A 21,414-nucleotide genomic window follows, 5' to 3' on the forward strand; every position below is an offset into this window, starting at 1 on the left:
ATCTTTCAAAAATCATTGGGCACTGGCATGATACCAGAGGACTGGAAAATTGCAAATGTCACTCCACTCTTTAAGAAAGGAGGAAGGCAGGAGAAAGGAAATTATAGACCATTTAGCCTGACCTCAGTGGTTCGAAGATGTTGGAGTCAAAGACAGGACAAAATCAGCATGGTGTTCTTAAGGGAATTCTTTGAGGAGATTACAAGTAAGATAGATAAAGGAGATGCAGTGGATATTGTATATTTGGACTTTCAGAAGGCCTTTGACAAGGTGCCACACATGGGGCTGCTTACCAAGTTAAGAGCCCATGGAATTACAGGAAAGTTACTAACATGGTTAGAGCACTGGCTGATTGGTAGGAGACAGTGAGTGGGAATAAAAGGATTCTTTTCTGGTTGGCTGCCACCGACTCAGCAGGGGTCGGTGTTGGAACTGCTTTTTTTTTTTAAATGCTGTATATCGGGGATTTAGATGTTGGAATAGATGGACTTATTACCAAGTTTGTAGATGATATGAAGATTGGTGGAGGGGCAGGTAGTGCTGAGGAACCAGGTAAGCTGCAGGATTAGGAGAATGGGCAAGAAAGTGCCAAATGTTGGAAAATGCATGGTCATGCACTTTGGTAGTGGAAATAACTGTGCAGATTATTTTCTAAACGGGAAGAAAATCCATAAATCTGAGATGCGAAGGGACTCACCACTTCACTAGTTTTTTTCTGTCTATTTTTGTGCTACTTATTTTATTTAAACTTTTCATATATATATACTTACTCTAATTAACACTTTTCTATTATTATATATTGCAATATGCTCCTGGCACAAAGACAACAAATTTCACGGCATATGCAGGTGATATTAAACCTGATTCTGAACAATAGGGATAAGAATTGTAGGAATATGCGTTAATGTTCCATGCAGAAAACACAAGCACTCCACCACTCTCTTTATCCCTCCAGATAAAATTAGTTCTAAATAATAATTCATGCAATTATAATTTGAGCAAAATATGTTGCTCATTAATTGTTTAGATTTTTTTGCGCTGTTTGCCTCTGGTGATTTAGTGACTTTCCCTTAAGCCGCGGCTGGTGGGTAATTATGAGACAGTTTCTAAATGGAGGGCGGGGCTGAATGACAGTCTGGAAAGCTGCCCAATCAGATGGCAGAAGCTTGCGGTTGTCGGCTGCGGTGATTGGCCCATCAGAAGCGGGTCCCCAGCCGGAGGCCTTGTGGACAGAGTGAAGCCTGGGGTTTGGCGTAAGTGTCGATCCGTGAGGGAATGAACGGTTTGCAGGGGAGGGAAAAGGAAAGAGCTGTCTCCGGTAGTCTCCATATTTCCCTCGCCCCGATTTTGTTTAGTATTGTCACGCGTACCGCGATACAGCGAAAAACTGGTAACTTGATATAGACCGGAGTATTGTACTGCGCGTTGAGGTCGTCCAAGATCAAACAGTTACAGAATGTCGAATAAAATGTAGAAGAAGCAAGCAAAAAGGTGCAAGGTGAAAAGTTTACGGGGAACATGAGGGTAACTATTTCGCCCAGAGGGTGAGTGGGGAGGGAACGAGCTGCCAGCACAAGTGGTGCATGCGAGCTCGATGTTAATGTTTCAGAGAGGCGTGGGTAGGAAAATGGATGGAGAGCTATGGCCCGGCTGCAGGGTGATGGGACTAGGCAGTTTAAATGGTTCAACATGGACTAGGTGGGCCGAAAGGCCTGACCGGGGATGTAGAATCTGGGATGGGTGGGGTCTGTGATGATGCTGGCTGCTTTCCTGAGGCAGTGAGAAGTGCAGACAGTCTCAGGAGGGGAGACTGGCTCCTGCAGTGTGGTTTAGTATCTGTCTCACAGGTTAGTTGGCAATTTGGACTGGCCCACAGTTGGGAATTCCCTTTAAGTCAGGGGTTCCCAACCTTTTTTATACCACGTAATCTTACCCAGGGGTAAGATTTTTACCGAGGGGTCCGTGTTGGGAACCCCTGCTCAAGCAGTGGTGTAATATCATCAGTGTATTGGTTTATTATTGTCATATATACGGAGATAGTGACAAGCTTGTCTTGCATACTGTTTATACAGATCAGATTATTATAGGGTGCATTGAGCAAGATAACATGTAGAATAAAGTGTAACACTGACAGAGAATGTGCAGTACTAATGCAAGATCACAATGAGGGCAAGAGTGCATCTGAACATTCTAGGGGTCTATTCAAGTCTGATAACAGTGGGATAGAGGCTTCCTTGAGCCTGGTGGTACATTTTTGCATCTTCTGCCAGATGGAGAGGAGAGAGAATATCTGGGTGGATGGGGTCTTTGATTACTTTTAATCAAATGACTGATCTGGACAAAGTCCATGGAGAGGCAGACTGGTTCCTGTGATGTGCTGAGCTGCGTCCAAAATTCTCTACAGTTTTTTGTGGTCACAAGCAGAGCAGTTGCAGTACCAAGCCCCAGTGACAAATCTGCATATCGGAGGGAGATTGAAAATCTGTCTGAATGGTGCCATAATTACAACCTTTCACTCAAATGTCAGCAAAACCAAAGACCGGATTATTGACTGCAGGATGTGGAAACTGGAGGTCCATGAGCCAGTCCTCATCAGGGGTGGAGTGTGTTAGTAACTTTAAATTCCTCAGTGTTATCACATCAGAGGATCTGTTTTGGAACCAGCTTTTAAGTGTGTAACCCTCAGGTTTGGCCAGCATGTGTTTGTCTAGTGGAAGACGGCCTCTGGCCCAGCCAAACTGAGAAATCTCGTTTGTGTGGATGCTGTGTGATGTGTTGCCTGGTTACAAATCTGAACTGCAAAATATCAGACAATACACCGTGTGCAATTCCACGAATGAACTTTATAAATCTTAATCTGACTACAGGGTTAGTAAAGAAAATAAAAAGAAAAAGGGCCCATTTAATCAGACAGTCTAAGGTGCACATTGGAGCTCACAATTTTGTCCAGTCATTTCCCATCGACCTCTGAGTGTTGCCAACCTTCGGACCCTCCCTGCTAGTCCACTCTGTCCGACAGTCTACCAACTCTCTTCATCTCTTTTCGACAAAAGACTGCAAAATCCCTGCTGCTCCCAGACCACAAGAAAGAACAACATACCTCGCATTGGCTAACATACATTCCAAAGACCCATTATCTCTAGTCATAATCCAAACATTGCTGCTACAGAGAAACCATTACCTTAGCAGTGAGACATTACAGAGAGGCCATTACATTAGCAGTGAAACCTTACAGAGCGTTACAAATGCAATCACAAAGAAGGCATAACAATGTCTACTTTCTGAGAAGTTTGCTCAGATTTGGCATGTCATCTAAAAGGTACAGATGCAGAGTGGAGAGTTATCCTGACTGGTTGCATCACGGCCTGGTACGGAAACACCAATGGCCGGGAATGAAGAAGTCTACAGAAAGCGGTGGATAGGGCTCAGTCCATCACAGGAAAAACCCTTCCCACCATTGAGCACATTTACAAAGAGCGCTGCCAAAAGAAAGCAGCATCTGTCATCTAGGGCCCTCACCATCCAGGCCACGGTCTCTCCTCACTGTTACCATCAGGTAGGAGCTACAGGAAGCTTAGGTCCATATTACCAGGTTTAGGAACAGTTATTACCTTACAATATCAGGCCAACATTGATAACTTCACTCACCTCAACTCTGGCCTGACTCCATAACCTACAGACTCACTTTTAAGGACTTGACAATTCATTCTCAGCATTACTTATTTTTTTATTTGTATTCTTTTTCACATTAGTGGTTTGTTTTTTCATAAATTCTATTGTCTGAGGCCTCCATTGCTTAGGGTTGACCATGGAAGTCATGTCCTAGTTCTCTAGATACGCAAGAGTAAATCGTTGCCTATGCAGCAAGCTCCACCTCTCCATGCATCTGATGAACCTGAAAGAACGGCAGAGGCCGATATAATTTGGCACCTTCAGCCTCGCAGGAGTTACCAATCAGCATTGAACTCAATGTAAGACTGCCTTAGGGACTCCAGTTCCAGACTTTTTCCATCGGGGTTTATTCCAGAAGCCTTCCCCCGTGAGTGAGTATAGCCACAAGGTAGCGGAGGTTGGAGATCAGAGCTTTCTTTCTAGATGAATGTCAATATGGCTGATGAGCCCCACCAGCATAGTGACTGGTTTTAAGGAACCAGTAACCCGCCTTTGCCCCTTCTCCTGTCAGTAGAATTTGCTCTGCCAGGATTAGTAGCTAAGCCACATGTGAAGGCCGGGAGCTGGAGCTGGTTATCAGAGGCTGTTTGGGAGGAGTAGGAGCTTGTCTCCATTACCACCCCGGGTTGTAGCAACCTTAAGGAACCAAAGTTGTGTTTCTTTATGTTCCTGTAAATGACCACAAGAAAATGATTCTCTGGATAGTATGTGGTGACAAAGATGTACTTCAATAATAACATTTCTGTACTTTAATTCTGACTGCTTTCTGCTTCCACCTTAGGAATGCTGAGAGATGCCACTGCACAAGTACCCACCCAAGATCTGGGCTGCTCTGCGTTTCAAGGAAGGAATCCAGTCACGGCTGCCTGCTCACTATCTCCGCTCTCTCACTGAGAAACAGGAACCCACGCCTGTCCACTTTAAGCCCCATGGGGTGAAATCCAAGCGTGACCCACGCACTGGGAAAGAACAGCGAGTACAAGATGTCCCAATTCCCATCTACTTCCCCCCAGAGTCACAGCGTGGACTGTGGGGAGGAGAGGGCTACATACGAGGGTTCAGATATGCCAACAGTGACAAGGTATGGGCACCAAAATTTTAATTTTCTGCTTATTGACTCAAAAATGTTCTCTAGTTTGGACCAAAAGCAAATGTAACCCTCTCACTGTAGGCTCATAATGAGTTAACTGTTACTGTGAATCCAAGCTAACAGCAACATAACTCTGCAACACACACAAAATGATGGAGGCATCCAGCAGGCCAGCCAGCACCTTACATCACCTGGACAATACAAACACCTATGTCAGGATGCTATTAGTTGACTCTAGCTTAGCATTTAACACCGCAATTCCCACAGTCCTGATCGATAAGCTACAGAACCTGGGCCTCTGTACCTCCCTCTGCAACTGGAGGGATATGGACATAACTGGAAGACAACAATGTTGAGCTTGGTGATATTATCTCCTCCTCGCTGATGATCAACACTGGTGCACCTCAGTGCTTAGCCCACTGATCTACTCCCTCTATACCCATGACTGTGTGGCTAGGCATAGCTCAAATGCCATCTATAAACTTGCTGATGATACAACCATTGTTGGTAGAATCTCAGAAGGAGATGAGAGGGTATACAGGAATGAGATATACCAACTAGTATATCGCTGCAACAACCTTGCACTCAATGGCACTAAGACTGAAGAGCTGATTGTGGAATTCAGGAAGAGTAAGACAAGGGAACACAAACCAATCCTCATAGAAGGATCAGAAGTGGAGAGAGTGAGCAATTTCATAACTAATGGAAAGTTGACATTAAAATAAAAGGGTATAGCATTGGAACAAGCCCATTGGCCCACAATGTTGTGCCAAACCAATTAAATTAGTAATCAAATGGCCAATTAAACTAATCCCTTCTGCCTACACAATGTCCATATCTCTTCATTTCCTTCACATTGATGTGGCGATCTAAACGTCTCTTAAAAATTCCCTAATATATCAGCTGGGGGCAGGGTGGAAATGTGTCTCTACCAAAGGAGGTGTAAAGTGCTCCTTCCCTCCGCTAGGGTCACCCTTGGGCAAGGTGTAGCACCTGCTTAGACCCCCCCTCCCATCGGATCAGGGTGATGTGTAGCCATGGGAGCAGATGATGGATGGTTATATGAGCAGCGTAACACAAGTTCTGGTTACGCGACCACTGACTCCAGGGGGACAGTCTCTGAAGAGAGCCGATAATAGCTGGCGTTGCCCGTCTTGTAAAGGCACTGTCCAGGAGGTGGCAGTGGCAAACCACTTCTGTAGAAACAGCTGCCAAGAACGATCACGGTCAAGACCATGGTTGCCCACGTCATACGACACGGCACATAAAGATTACGATGAATGTATCTCCCTCAATCACCACCCCAGGCAATGACTCACCACTCTCCAGAGAGAACGATTAGCTTTATTTGTCACATGTACCTCGAAACATACAGTGGAATGCATCCACTGTAATCCAAGGATGTGCTGGGAGCAGATCACAAGTGTGGCCGTGCTTCTGGTGCCATCATAGCCTGCCCTCATTAAGTGGAGTGTGTGTGGTAGGAAATGCACACAGTCACAGGGAGAACGTACAGACATAGGCAGGAAATGAACACCAATTGTGATCTCTGGCATTGTCGAGCATTACACTAACTGCTGCCTTACTGTGCCACCCCAGTTAACATTAATGCAGTTAATGTTTCGGCTCTCTGCTCAGTTGAAAGGTCACTGACCTGTAACAGTTATCTCTTCCTTCCTGCAGATGCCGCCTGATCTATTGATTATTGCCAAGATTTTCTGTTTGTATTTATAATCTTTATCCTTGTGTTCAAAATGCTCTGTGGCTTCGTTCCTTTCTTTACATCTGCATTTTACCTCACTCTTCCACAGAGATCACTGTTCCTGTTCAGTTTTGGTCTTGTGTACTGCTCCACTTTTAGCACCAGAGCAGTGGCCAGTCCTAAGCATGTCCTCCTCTCTTTCCCCCCATTATGAAGGTCTTTGCTCAGCCAAGTTGAATATCTATCCATCTAACCACCCCTTCCTTTCTCCTTCCTTCCTTCCTTTCTTTCATTTCCCACCATCTAGCAATCCCAGACTTAACCCTAGCCAAATCATGGGACAAATTACAATGACTGATTAACTGACCAACCAGTATGTCTTTGAGCTGTGGGAGGAAACCCACGTGGGCTGGGAGAACATACAAACTCCTTACAAGCACAGTGGGAATTGAACCCAGATTGCTGGTACTGTAAAGTGTTGTGCTAACTGATATGCTAATGTGTCACCTCCCCATCTCAAAATTTTGTCCAATGACTGGAGTATTGGGTTGAGTTTTGATCACTCTGCTATAGGAAAGACACCAATAAGCAGAGAAAAATTTAAAATTAGCTTAATTTGTTACACGTACATCGAAGCATACAGTGAAGTGTGTTGTTTTGTATCAAAATTAAATCAGCGAGGATTTTGCTGTGCAGCTCACAGATGTAGCCATGCTTCCAGTGCCAAGTTTGTGTTCTCCCAACTCACTCACCCTAAAATCTTTGGAACATGGGAGGAAAACAGAGAATCCGTTCACAGGGGGATGTGAACTCATTACAGACTGCGGCGGGAATCGAACCCCTTACCTCACAGATGGCTGCTGTAAAGCATCGAGCTAACCAGTAAAAACACACACAAAGTGCTGAAGGAACTCAGCAGGCCAGGCAGCATCTATGGAAAAGTACAGTCGACCTTTCAGGTCAAAACCCATCGGCAGGACTTCAGCTAACCAGTACGCTACTTGCCACCAGAAAGAGGATGTTCCTAGGGATGAAGGGACTAGGTTATTGGGAGAGGTTGGGCAAGTGACAAATTTATTCCCTGGAGCATAGGAATTGATCTGGGAGTCTGGGGCTAAGGGACAAAGATCCATTTATCATCACAGTATGTATACAGAATACAACTCTGAGATTCATCCTCTGGCAAGCAGCCACAAAATAAAGGAGCACCATGGAACCCGTTCAGGAAAACATCAAACACTGAATGCGTGAAAAAGAACAAATTTCGCAAATGGTTAAAAGTGAGCGAGCAACACAGAGAATATCAAGCATCAAATCAGGAGTCTGGTGGTGTTTGTTTCCGTTCAGTTCAATGCCGCTTGCTGATGTGGGCCGCAAGGTTATTCTTCACAGAAGCATCCTAGTCTGCACCAATCACCCTGATCAAACCAATCAAAAGCAGCAAAAAAAAAAAAAATGGTAACCAGAATCCAGAAACAGACAATAGACAATAGGTGCAGAAGTAGACCATTCGGCCCCTCCAGTCTGCACCGCCATTCTGAGATCATGGCTGATCATTCACTATCAATACCCAGTCCCTGCCTTGTCCCCATATCCCTTGATTCCCCTATCCATCAGATATCTATCCAGCTCCTTCTTGAAAGCATCCAGAGAATTGGCCTCCACCGTCTTCCGAGGCAGTGCATTCCACACCTCCACAACTCTCTGGGAGAAGAAGCTCTTCCTCAACTCTGTTTTAAATAACTGACCTCTTATTCTCAATCCATGCCCTCTGGTACTGGACTCTCCCAACATCTGGAACATATTTCCTGCCTCAATCCTATCAAATCCTTTAATTATCTTAAACGTTTCAATCAGATCCTCTCTCAATCTCAATTCCAGCGTGTACAAGCCCAATCTCTCCAATCTCTCTGCGTAAGACAGCCCTGCCATCCCAGGAATCAACCTAGTGAATCTACACTGCACTTCCTCAATTGCCAGAATGTCCTTCCTTAAACCTGGAGACCAAAACTGTACACAATATTCCAGGTGTGGTCTCACCAGGGCCCTGTACAAATGCAAAAGAACATCCTTGCTCTTGTATTCAATTCCCCTTGTAACAAAGGCCAACATTCCATTTGCCCTCTTCACTGCCTGTTGCACTTGCTCATTCACCTTCATTGACTGGTGAACTAGGACTCCTAGGTCTCTTTGCATTTCTCCCTTACCTAACTCAACACCGTTCAGACAATACTCTGCCCTCTTGTTCCAGCTTCCAAAGTGGATAACTTCACATTTATTCACATTGAATGACATCTGCCAAGTATCTGCCCACTCACTCAGCCTATCCAAGTCTCCCTGTATTCTCCTAACGTCCTCTTCGCATGTCACACTGCCACCCAGTTTAGTATCGTCAGCAAACTTGCTGATATAGTTTTCAATGCCCTCATCTAAATCATTGACATAAATCGTAAAGAGCTGTGGTCCCAATACAGACCCCACTAGTCACCTCCAGCCAGTCTGAGAAACACCCATTCTCTGCTGCCCTTTGCTTTCTATCTGCCAACCAGTTTTCTATCCATGTTGAAACCCTGCCCCCAATGCCATGAGATCTGATTTTACTCACCAATCTCCTATGTGGCACCTTATCGAATGCCTTCTGAAAATCTAGGTACACAACATCTACTGGCTTACCCTCGTCTAACATCCTTGTTACACCCTCAAAAAACTCCAACAGATTAGTCAAGCATGATTTGCCCTTGGTAAATCCATGCTGGCTCAGCCTAATCCTATTTCTGCCATCTAGATATGCCACTATTTCGTCCTTAATAATGGACTCAAGCATCTTCCCCACGACTGACTTTAGGCTAACGGCGATAGTTCTCCGTTTTTTCCTTCCCTCCCTTCTTGAAAAGTGGGACAACATTAGCCACTCTCCAATCTTCAGGAACTGATCCTGAATCTAAGGAACATTGGAAAATGATTACCAATGCATCCGCAATTTCCTGAGCCACCTCTTTTAGAACCCTCGGATGCAGACCATCTGGACCCGGGGATTTATTAGCCTTCAGTCCTACCAGTCTACTCATCACAGTTTCTTTCCTAATGTCAATCTGTCTCAATTCCTCTGATATGACCCTGGCCCATCCATACATCTGGGAGATTGCTTGTGTCCTCCCTGGTGAAGACAGATCTAAAGTATGCATTAAATTCTGTTGCCATTTCCCTGTTTCCCATAACAATTTCTCCCAATTCATTCTTCAAGGGGCCAACATTGTTCTTAACTATCTTCTTTCTCTTCACATAGCTAAAAAAGCTTTTGCTATCCCCTTTTATATTCCTGGCTAGACTGAGCTCATACCTGATTTTTTCTCTCCGTATTGCTTTTTTAGTTAAGATCTGCTGTTCCTTAAAACTTTCCCAATCATCTGTATTCCCACTCATCTTAGCCCTGTCATACTTCTTTTTCTTTAATGCTATACAATCTCTGACTTCCTTTGTCAACCACTGTGGCCCCTTCCCCCTCTTTGAATCCTTCCTTCTCATTGGAATGAACTGCATTTGCATCTTTTGTATTATGCCCAAGAATATCTGCCACTGCTGATCCACTGTCTTTCCTGCCAGGGCATCCGCCCATTTAACTTTGGCCAGCTCATCCCTCATGGCTCCGTAGTCTCCTTTATTTAATTGCAACACTGACACCTCTGATCTGCCCTTATCCCTCTCAAATTGTAGATAAAAACTTATCATGTTATGATCACTACTTCCTAATGGCTCCTTTACTTCAAGATCACTTATCAATTCCTGTTCATTACACATCACCAGGTCCAAAATAGCCTCGTTCCTGGTTGGCTCAAGCACAAGCTGTTCCAAAAATACATCCCTTAGACACTCCACAAACTCCCTATCCTGGGGTCCAGCACCTACCTGATTCTCCCAGTCCACCTGCATGTTGAAATCTCCCATAACGACTGCATTACCTTTAGCACATGCCAATGTTAACTCCCTAATCAACTTGTACCCAATATCCACGCTACTGTTTGGGGGCCTGTACACAACACCCATTAGGGTCTTTTTACCCTTACTGTTCCTCAGCTCAATCCACACAGACTCTACTTCCCCTGTTCCCAAGTCACCTCTTGCTAAGGACTGAATCTCATTCCTCACCAACAGGGCCACCCCACCCCCTCTTCCCGTATTTCTGTCTCTACGATAGCACGTATACCCTGGTACACTCAATTCCCAGGCCTGATCCCCTTGCAGCCATGTCTCTGTTATCCCAACAATATCGTAGTGAATGTGCGACATTCCCTCAAAGTCTGCCAAAATGAGTCCACAGCTCCACTGATCAACCCCGGCAATGTGGATCCCAAGATTCCTGCAGCTAGCAAGAGGGAGAGGAAGACCAGTCAAACACAGGCACCCGCATGTCCTCTGTTCTCATCCTCGTCAACTGCAGCCTTGTTTGACGCCTCAGTCGGGGAGAAGCAATGGAGTTAGTCATGGGCTTGCATCTTTGATGCCTCAATATTAAGTGGCAGGGTGAGCAGCCAGATGTCATGGTACACCTTGACTGGTTAGATGTGTATAAGGTAAGAGACCTAGATAGAATGTTTTTTTTTCCCAGGGTGGAAATGGCGAGTATGAGAGGGCATAATTTTAAGGTGTTTGGAGGAAGGTATGGGGAGGGGGGGAAGCATCAGATTTTTTTTACACAAGAGTAGTAGGTGCCTGGAGCCTGCTGCCAGGGATGTTGGTGGACCCCCTGCAGTTTGCGTACCGTCCCAACCGGTCAACAGACGACGCCATTGCCACCACCCTCCACCTGGCCCTAACCCACCTGGACAAAAAAGAAATACGTTCAGATGTTGTTCATAGACTTCAGTTCAGCATTCAACACAATCATCCCTCAGAAACTGATTGGAAAGCTGAGCCTACTGGGCCTAAACACCTCCCTCTGCAACTGGATCCTAGACTTCCTGACTGGGAGACCTCAGTCAGTCCGGATTGGGAGCAGCATCTCCAACACCATCACACTGAGCACGGGGGCCCGCCAGGGCTGTGTGCTCAGCCCACTGCTGTTCACTCTGCTGACCCATGACTGTGCTGCAACACACAGCTCGAACCACATCATCAAGTTCGTCAATGACACCTCCATGATGGGTCTCATCAGCAAGAACGACAAGTCAGCTTACAGAGAGGAGGTGCAGCGGCTAACAGACTGGTGCAGAGCCAACAACCTGTCTTAATGTGAACAAAACAAAAGAAATGGTTGTTGATTTCAGGACGGCACAGAGCGACCACTCCCCGCTGACCATTGACGGCTCCTTAGTAGAGATCGTTAAGAGCACCAAATTTCTTGGTGTTCACCTGGCAGAGAATCTCACCTGGTCCCTCAACAGCAGCTTCATAGCAAAGAAAGCCCAGCAGCATCTCTACTTTCTGCGAAGGCTGAGGAAAGTCCATCTCCCACCCCCCATCCTCATCACATTCTACAGGGGTTGTATCGAGAGCATCCTGAGCAGCTGCATCACTGCCTGGTTCAGAAATTGCACCATCTCGGATCGCAAGACCCTGAAGCGGATAGTGAGGTCAGCTGAGGAGATCATTGGGGTCTCTCTTCCCGCCATCACGGACATTTACACTACACGCTGCATCTGCAAAGCAAACAGCATTATGAAGGACCCCACGCACCCCTCATACAATCTCTTCTTCCTCCTGCCATCTGGGAAAGGGCTCCGAAGCATTCGGGCTCTCACGACCAGACTATGTAACAGTTTCTTCCCCCAAGCTATCAGACTCCTCAATACCCAGAGCCTGGACTGACACTTTGCCCTATTGTCCTGTTTATTATTCATTGTAATGCTGGTACTGTTTTTGTGCACTTTACACAGTCCTGTGTAGGTCTGTAGTCTAGTGTAGCTTTCTCTGTTTTTTTACGTAGTTCAGTCTAGTTTTTGTACTGTGTCATGTAACACCATGGTCCTGAAAAACGTTGTCTCATTTTTACTGTGTACTGTACCAGCAGTTATGGTCGAAGTGACAATAAAAAGGACATGACATGGTGGAGGCAGATTTAATAGGCTCTTAGATAGGCACATGGATGAATGAAAATGGAAAGCTATGTGCCATGTCAGATGTCATTGACCATGATTATTCTTGGCAAATTTTTCTACAGAAGTTGTTTGGCATTGCCTTCTGGGGCAATGTCTTTACGAGATGGGTGACCCTGAGCCATTATCAATACTCTTCATAGGTTGTCTGCCCGGCTTCTGTGGTCACATAACCAGGACCAGCTACTCATACGATCATCCACTGCCTGCTGCCATGGCGTGACGTGACTCCGATCGTGGGTGGAAGGGGGGGGAGAATGTCTAAGCAGGGGCTACACCTTGCTCAAGGGTGTCGTGCAGGCTAGTGGATGGAAGGAGTCCCTTGTACTTCCTTTGGTAGAGCCTTATCTACCACCCAGAAGTGTGGTATAACCAGTGTTTTATTGAGCTACAGCATTACCTCACGGCCCTTGAACTCAATCTCCTGTTTAATTAAAGCCAACACAAGAGACACCACCTTAACTACCCTGTCAATTTGAGTGGCAACTTTGAGGGATCTATAGAAGTGGTACCCAGGATCCGTCTGTTTGGCCACACTGTTAAGAATCATCATATTAACCAGCTGGGCATATCCCTGCTCTCTGCATTTAATCTCTAGCTAAAGAGACTGGAAGTGGAGGTTGAAAGGAAGAGGTGAGTGGGTGGGTTGTTGAGAGATTATGTGTGCAACCCCAGTCTCTGACTGACAACAGCTCTCATGCACTTTTGCTCTACCTCGGTCTGCTTGTCTCCTCTGCAGCTCTCCACTCGACTCAGGAAAACGTGGAAGCCGCAGATCTTTGTGCGGAAGCTTTACAGTGAAATCCTGGACAAGAGCTTCGACATCCCAGTGACTATGCGAACATTGGACCTGGTGGATGCTTGCTACGGCTTCGATTTCTACATTCTGAAGGTCAGGACATTTGGCCTTGAGTTGAATCCTGTGCATGTTTGCTTAGTAGTAGGTGGGTACCTTTGTGTAGACCAGAGGTTCCCAACAAGTCAAGACAAGTTTATTGTCACTTAACTATATACATGTATGCCATCAAATGAGACAATGTTTCTTCAAGCCAGGGTGTAAAACATAGTAGGACGCATAACAAATAATTCTGCTAATGAATTATGCATAAATAACCAAAATAAAGTGCATAAATTAAATATTGTAAGGTACAGTACAAATCTTCCAGTGACACTTCAAATTTGATGCATCAAGGAGTTCAGGCCTGGAGGAAGAAACTCTCTCCCATCCTGGCCATTCTTGTCTTCTGCTTGATGGTAGAAAGTCAAAGAGGATGCTGGACGGGTGGGTAGGATAGAAACATAGAAAACCTACAGCACAATACAGGCCCTTCAGCCCACAAAGCTGTGCGGATCATGTCCTTACCTTAGAACTATCTAGGCTTACACATAGCCCTCTATTTTTCTAAGCTCCAGGAATCTCATAAAAGACCCTATTGTTTCCGCCGCTGGCAGCCCATTCCACACACTCACTACTCTCTGTGTGAGAAAACATACCCTTGACATCTCCTCTGCACCTACTTCCAAGCACCTTAAACCCCTTGTGGCTACCATTTCAGCCCTGGGAAAGAGCCTCTGACTATCCACACGATCAATGCCTCTCAAAATCAGGTCACCTCTCATCGTCTGTCACTCCATCGAGAAAAGACTGAGTTCGCTCAACCTATTCTCATAAGGCATGCACCCCAATCCAGGCAACATCCTTGTAAATCTCCTCTGCAACCTTTCTATGGTTTCCACATCCTTCCTGTGGTGAGGCGACCAGAATTGAGCACAGTACTCAAAGTGTGGTCTGACTTCTCAGCCCAGTTTTGCATCCTGTCAGTGTCCCACTGTAACCTCTGACAGCCCTCCACACTATCCACAACACCCCCAACCTTCGTGTCATCAGCAAATTTACTAACCTATCCCTCCATTTCCTCATCCAGGTCATTTGTAAAAGTCACAAAGAACAAGGGTCCCAGAACAGATCCCTGAGGCACACCACTGGTCACCAGCCTCCATGCAGAATAAGACCCGTCTACAAACACTCTTTGCCTTCTGTGGGCAAGCCAGTTCTAGGTCCACAAAGAAATGTCCCCTTGGATCCCATGCCTTCTTACTTTCTCAGTAAGGCTTGTATAGGGTACCTTATCAAATGCCTTGCTGAAATCCATATATACTACATCTACGGCTCTACCCTCATCAATGTGTTTAGTCACATCCTCAAAAAATTCAATCTGCCTTTGACAAAATCATGCTGACTATTCCTAATCACATTATACCTCTCCAGATGTTCATAAATCCTGCCTCTCAGGATCTTCTCCATCAACTTACCAACCACTGAAGTAAGACTCACTGGTCTATAATTTCCTGAGCTATCCCTACTCTCTTTCTTGAATAAGAGAACAACATCTGCAACCCTCCAATCCTCCAGAAACTCTTCCATCCATATTGATGATGCAGAGATCATCACCAGAGGCTCACCAATCTCCTCCCCCGCTTCCCACAGTAGCCTGGGGTACATCTCATCCAGTCCTGGCGACTTATCCAACTTGATGTTTTCTAAAAGCTCCAGCACATCCTCTTCCTTAATACAGGTGGCCCCCATTTTTCGAACGTTTGCTTTACGACATCTCGTTGTTACGAAAGACCTACATTAGTACCTATTTTCACTAACCAAAGAGGATTTTCGCTTTTACGAAAAAAAGACGCCCACTTTATATGTGTGTTATCCTGAGAAAGACTACCATGACTGTGAAGCCTTGTGCACGCATGCATGTATGTGTGTAGGTGCGTACATGCCGATATTTTTTTTTCTCCACATCGATTTTGGCTCGCTGTCTTCCTGATTTTGATAAGTGAAACTACACCGTGCATACAATATTTCTATTTTATATAGGCTGTATATTTATCATATTATTCCTGCCTTTACTATATGTTGGTGTTATTTTAGGTCTTATGTGTTATTTGGTTTGATTTGGTAGATTATTTTCTGGGTTTGGGAATGCTCAAAAATTTTTCCCATATAAATTAATGGCAATTGCTTCCTTGCTTTACGACATTTTGGCTTACAAATGGTTTCATAGGAGCGCTCTACCTTCAGATAGCGGGGGTAGCCTGATCTACATACTCAAGCTTTTCAGTCTGCTGCAAGTCACTCCTACAATCGCTAAGATCCTTTTCTGTAGTGCATACTGAAGCAATCCTTAATAATACCGAGGTCCCTGTGTATGCAGCTGCTCCTAATGAATGTTCCTAATAGAAACCCTTATGATCCTCTCAGCCGTTCTCACAGCCCTTTGTAGGGACTTCCAGTTCCCTTGCTTAATGGTATTGGTCCATAGCATAAAAAAGGTTGGGAACCCTTGGTTTAAACTATAAGACATGGAAGCAGAATTAGGGCATTCAGCCCATTGATTCTTCTCCGCTATTCCATCGTGCCTGATTTATCATCTCTTTAAACCTCCGCTTTAAATATAACCAAAGGCTTGGCCCCCATAGCCACCTGGGGCAATGATTTCCATAGATTCACTAGCTCAGGGATGACCAACCTCTGGTGCATGCGTTGGCGCAATGGACAGTGGGAAAATGAGTTCTTATTTATAGCGGGTCCGTCAGGAAAGCCATTGTGCATTCTTTGTGAAGACACTTGCTCACATAATAGAGGACATGATCTTAATAGACACTATAAAACACAACATCAGACTGAAACAGAAGGAAAACTGAAGCTAGTGCTTGAGTCTGTGTTATGGAAAGTATATGTGATTAAGAAAAACGAAGAAATCAAAAGAAGACAAAATATATTTATTAAAAGTCTCATTAAGGTAAGTAATATTTATCTTGTTCTTATATTTGGACACCCCGGTCAAAATTTCTTTTTTTTATTATTATTGGGCAGTTAATATTAGATATTTGTTATGTTGGTTGAAAGACTAGGATGGATCTTTTAGCCCTCATTGGGTGAGTTTGGAAATTAAATCGGTACCAGGTTATGCTCTGGGTTCTATTTTAGGGACTTCTCTCCCTTTTGCTCTTTCTAAATTGCCGAAACGAATTGACAACCCGATAGTTAAACATACTTTACGTATATGGTTTCAATTTCGGAAATTTTTCGGGTTGACTCTGTTTGTTTTAAATATTCCTATTGTATCTAATTGTTTTTTCCACCCTTCAATTATAGATCAAGCTTATTCGGCTTGGAAAACTAAGGGATTACTAAGATATTCTGATTTATTTTTGGACAATTGAATTATGTCTTTTGAACAATTATCTAATAAATATAATTTGCCTAGATTTCATTTTTTTAGATATTTACAGATTAGGCACTTTTTAAGTACTGTACTTCCTACGTTTCCAAATTTTGTGTCTTCGGATATTTTGGAGAGTTTGTTTGAGTTAAACCCTTTTCAAAAAGGGCTTATATCAAAACTTTATATTTATGAAGATACGTCCAGAGCCCCTCTATAAGACAAAAAATGATTGGGAAAGAGAGCTTAATCTTATTATTCCTATTGAGACGGGATAGAATTCTTCAATTAGTTAATACATCATCTACATGTGTCAAACATTCATTAATACAATTTAAGGTCGTACATAGGGCCCATATGTCCAAGGATAAATTAGCTCATTTTTATTACTATATAAATCCTATTTGTGATAGATGTCAATCTGAAACAGCATCTTTAACTCATATGTTTTGGTCATGTCCGCTTTTGAAAAAATAGTGGAAAGATATTTTTGATATTATCTCTGTGGTATTGAACATTGATTTACAACCCCATCCTATTACCACAATTTTTGGTTTACCAATGATGGACTTACTTCATTTATCTTCTTCCGCCTGTCGAATGATTGCATTTCTCACTCTGATGGCTAGAAGATTTATTTTGCTGAATTAATCCTTCCACTGTATTTCATTGGTTTTCTCAAACTATGTTATGTTTAAATTTAGAAAAAATTAGAAGTGGTGTATTTGATACAGTGGCGACCCATTTCCTAGCGTATCCGAACCAACTCACAATTAGATAGCCTACGGGGGTTTGCGAGCACAGAACTTTGGAGCCTCTGCGCCATGGGGGGCCGGTTGACAGAGGCTTAAAAGTGAGGCTGAAGTTTTCGAATAAAGTTTTTTCCTTCGACTGCAGTTACCGACTCCGTGTCGTAATTTTAGCGTTGCGTGTAGCACACCGCTACAATTGGTGACCCCGACGGTCCAAACGATTTTTGGACCAGAAATGACCGACGCCGCCTCTGTTCATGCGGTTTCGTTGAAACTGCCAGGTTTCTGGACACAGCGCCCGGACCTATGGTTCCAGCAAGCCGAAGCCCAATTCCACGTTCGCCAGATCACCTCAGAAGACACCCGCTACTACTACGTGGTGAGCTCCCTCGACCAGGACACAGCGGCCCAGGTCGCGGAGTTCGTACAGTCGCCCCCGGCAGACGGCAAGTACACGGAATTCAAAGCCCTGCTCCTCAGGACTTTCAGACTCTCTCGGCGCGAAGGGGCTGCCCGTTTACTGCACCTGGATGGCTTGGGCGACAGACCTCCATCGGCTTTAATGAATGAAATGTTGTCTCTCGCTGACGAACACACACCCTGCCTCATGTTTGAGCAGGCATTCCTGGAGCAGCTGCCTGAGGACATACGCCTGCTGCTGTCCGATGCGGATTTCAGTGACCCCCGGAAGGTGGCAGCCCGGGCGGACTTGCTGTGGAACGCCAAAAAGGTGAGCGGGGCGTCCATCGCACAGATCACCCAGCCACGCTCCCGGCAGCAAACCAGTCCAGGCCCGGCCACAAAGCCCGCCAACCCCCGGCCCAATGAACACTGGTGCTTCTACCACCAGCGGTGGGGCGCAGAAGCCCGCCGTTGTCGCCCGCCCCGCAAGTTCCCGGGAAATGCCAGGGCCAGCCGCCGCTGATGGCTACGGCGGCTGGCCATCGGGATAGCCTCCTGTATGTGTGGGATAGAAGGTCGGGGCGCCGGTTTTTGGTCGATACTGGGGCTGAGATCAGCGTTTTACCTCCGACGAGTTACGACACCCGCAGCAGAGCACCGGGTCCCCCCCGAGGGCCGTGAATGGCAGCACAGTAAGGACCTATGGCACCCGTCAGGTGCAGCTACAGTTCGGCTCCAGCCAGTTCACGTGGGACTTCACACTGGCCGCCGTAGCCCAACCACTTCTGGGTGCGGATTTTTTGCGGGCTCACAGCCTGCTGGTCGACCTGCCCAGGAAGAGACTGGTACACGCCGAGACCTTTCAGACGTTCTCCCTGGGTGCAGCCCAGTTGCCAGCCCCTCACCTCGGCTCCATCACGCTGTCCGACAACGACTTCACCAGGGTCCTGGCGGAGTTCCCATCGGTTCTGGCACCGCAGTTCACAGCGGCCATGCCCAGGCACGGCGTACAGCACCACATCCCAACCCAGGGACCACCCCTCCATGCCCGTGCTCGGCGGCTTCCCCCGGACAAGCTCTGACTGGCGAAGGAGGAGTTCCAGAGGATGGAGGAATTGGGGATCATCCGGCGGTCCGACAGCCCATGGGCCTCCCCCCTGCACATGGTGCCCAAAGCGACGGGGGGCTGGAGACCGTGCGGCGACTACCGCAGGCTGAACGAGGCTACCACACCGGACCGCTACCCTGTGCCGCACATTCAGGACTTTGCAGCAAACCTGCACGGCGCACGGATCTTCTCCAAGGTAGATCTCGTCCGGGGATACCATCAAATCCCGATGCATCCTGACGACGTCCCCAAAACGGCTCTCATCACCCCTTTCGGCCTTTTCGGTTCCTCCGCATGCCGTTCGGCCTGAAGAATGCCGCACAGACGTTCCAGCGGTTAATGGACGCGGTGGGACGGGACCTGGACTTCGCGTTCATCTATTTGGATGACATCCTCATAGCCAGCGGCAGTCCTCAGGAGCATCTGTCCCACCTCCGTCAACTCTGCGCCCGACTGAGTGAGTACGGTCTTACAATCAACCCCGCCAAATGCCAGTTCGGACTCGATACCATTGACTTCCTGGGCCACAGGATTACTAAAGACGGGGCAACCCCTCTGCCCGCTAAGGTAAATGCGGTCCGCCACTTCCCCCGACCCACCACGATCAAAGGCCTTCAGGAATTCGTAGGTATGGTCAATTTCTACCGCCGCTTCCTCCCTTCAGCTGCCCGGATCATGCGCCCCCTGTTCGCCCTGATGTTGGGTCCGAGCAAGGACATTACCTGGGACGAGGAGTCCGCCGCCGCTTTCGTTCAAACGAAGGAAGCTTTGGCGGACGCCGCAATGCTAGTACATCCCAGAATGGACACCCCTACCGCCCTCACAGTGGACGCATCAAACACTGCAGTCGGTGGGGTGCTGGAGCAGCTCATCGCAGGTCGCTGGCAACCCCTGGCGTTTTTCAGCAAACACCTGCGGCCACCCGAGCTTAAGTACAGTGCTTTCGACCGGGAACTGTTGGCGCTCTACCTGGCAATCCGGCATTTCAGGTACTTCCCAGAAGGTCGGCCCTTCACCGCGTTCACGGACCACAAACCGCTTACCTTTGTGTTTACGAAAGCATCCGACCCCTGGTCGTCCCGCCAGCAACGCCACCTGTCCTACATCTCTGAATACACGACGGATGTCCGGCACATCTCGGGTAAGGACAATGTCGTGGCGGATGCGCTCTCTCGCCCTACCGTTCATGCCCTTTCCCAAGGGGTAGACTTTGAGGCACTAGCAGAGGCGCAGCAGGCGGATGAGGAGATTCCGAGTTACAGAACCTGGAGTCTGCAGCTCCAGGACCTCCCTGTGGGCCCAGGTGAGAGGACCCTACTCTGTGACGTCGCCACCGGCCAGCCCCGTCCAGTCGTCCCGACAGCATGGCGGCGCCGCGTTTTCGACTCCATTCGTAACTTGGCGCATCCCTCCATCCGGACAACTGTCCGGATGGTTTCCAGCAGGTTCGTTTGGCACGGACTCCGCAAACAGGTCAGTGAATGGGCCAGAACGTGCATGCACTGCCAGACGGCCAACCCTAATGCGGCACACCAAAGCCCCACCGCAGCAGTTCCATCCCGCCCACCGGCGTTTCGACCACATTCATGTGGATATCGTGGGCCCCCTGCCAGTGTCGCGCGGAGCGCGTTACCTCCTGACTATCGTGGACCGGTTCACAAGATGGCCAGAGGCGGTCCCGCTCACCGACACCACCTCCGAATCTTGCGCCCGGGCCCTGATCGCCACCTGGATATCTCGCTTTGGTCTCCCGGCCCACATTACCTCCGACAGAGGCGCCCAGTTCACCTCCAGCCTGTGGTCAGCTATGGCCAGCCTTTTGGGGACTCAGCTGCACCACACAACTGCCTACCACCCACAGTCGAACGGGCTAGTGGAGCGTTTCCACCGTCACCTGAAGTCGGCCCTCATGGCCCGCCTGCGAGGAGCCAACTGGGCGGACGAGCTTCCCTGGGTCCTACTCGGCATCCGCACAGCGCCCAAGGACGACCTGCACGCCTCGTCGGCCGAGTTGGTATACGGCGCGTCCCTGGTTGTCCCCGGGGAGTTCCTACCAGCCCCAAGGGGGCAAGAGGAAGAACCCGCAGCAGTCCTGGGCAGACTACGCGAGAAGCTCGGTAACCTGGCCCCCATACCCACTTCACAGCATGGGCGGCACCTGACCTGCGTACCCGAAGACCTACAGAACTGTAAGTTTGTGTTTGTACGAAGGGGCGGGCATCGGCCACCGCTGCAGCGGCCATACGAGGGGCCGTTTATGGTGCTCCGGATCAACGGGTCCACGTTCGTGCTGGACGTTGGGGGGAAAGAGGAGGTTTTCACGGTGGACCGCCTCAAACCGGCCCATGTGGACCTGGCGCAACCGGCCGA

The 21,414-nt window shown here is 47.2% G+C and overlaps 1 protein-coding gene across 2 annotated transcripts in view; it reads left to right on the forward strand.

The window, feature by feature from the left end:
- The first annotated feature begins 1,111 nt into the window (after positions 1-1,111).
- The window catches only part of mrpl28 (mitochondrial ribosomal protein L28), a 41,621-nt gene continuing 21,318 nt past the window's right edge, over positions 1,112-21,414 (forward strand). Inside the window, exons 1-3 of one of the 2 annotated variants that reach the window (XM_059985177.1) lie at positions 1,112-1,253; positions 4,454-4,753; positions 13,296-13,448. In XM_059985177.1, the coding sequence (XP_059841160.1) occupies positions 4,466-4,753; positions 13,296-13,448 (441 nt within the window). In that variant the 5' untranslated portion in view covers positions 1,112-1,253; positions 4,454-4,465. Of the gene's footprint in view, positions 1,319-4,453; positions 4,754-13,295; positions 13,449-21,414 lie in introns of both variants that reach the window. The other variant, XM_059985178.1, reaches the window with a different exon arrangement.

The sequence above is a fragment of the Hypanus sabinus genome, chromosome 11 (genome assembly GCF_030144855.1).
Source record: "Hypanus sabinus isolate sHypSab1 chromosome 11, sHypSab1.hap1, whole genome shotgun sequence".
In the NCBI taxonomy this organism is placed as follows: Eukaryota; Metazoa; Chordata; class Chondrichthyes; order Myliobatiformes; family Dasyatidae; genus Hypanus; species Hypanus sabinus.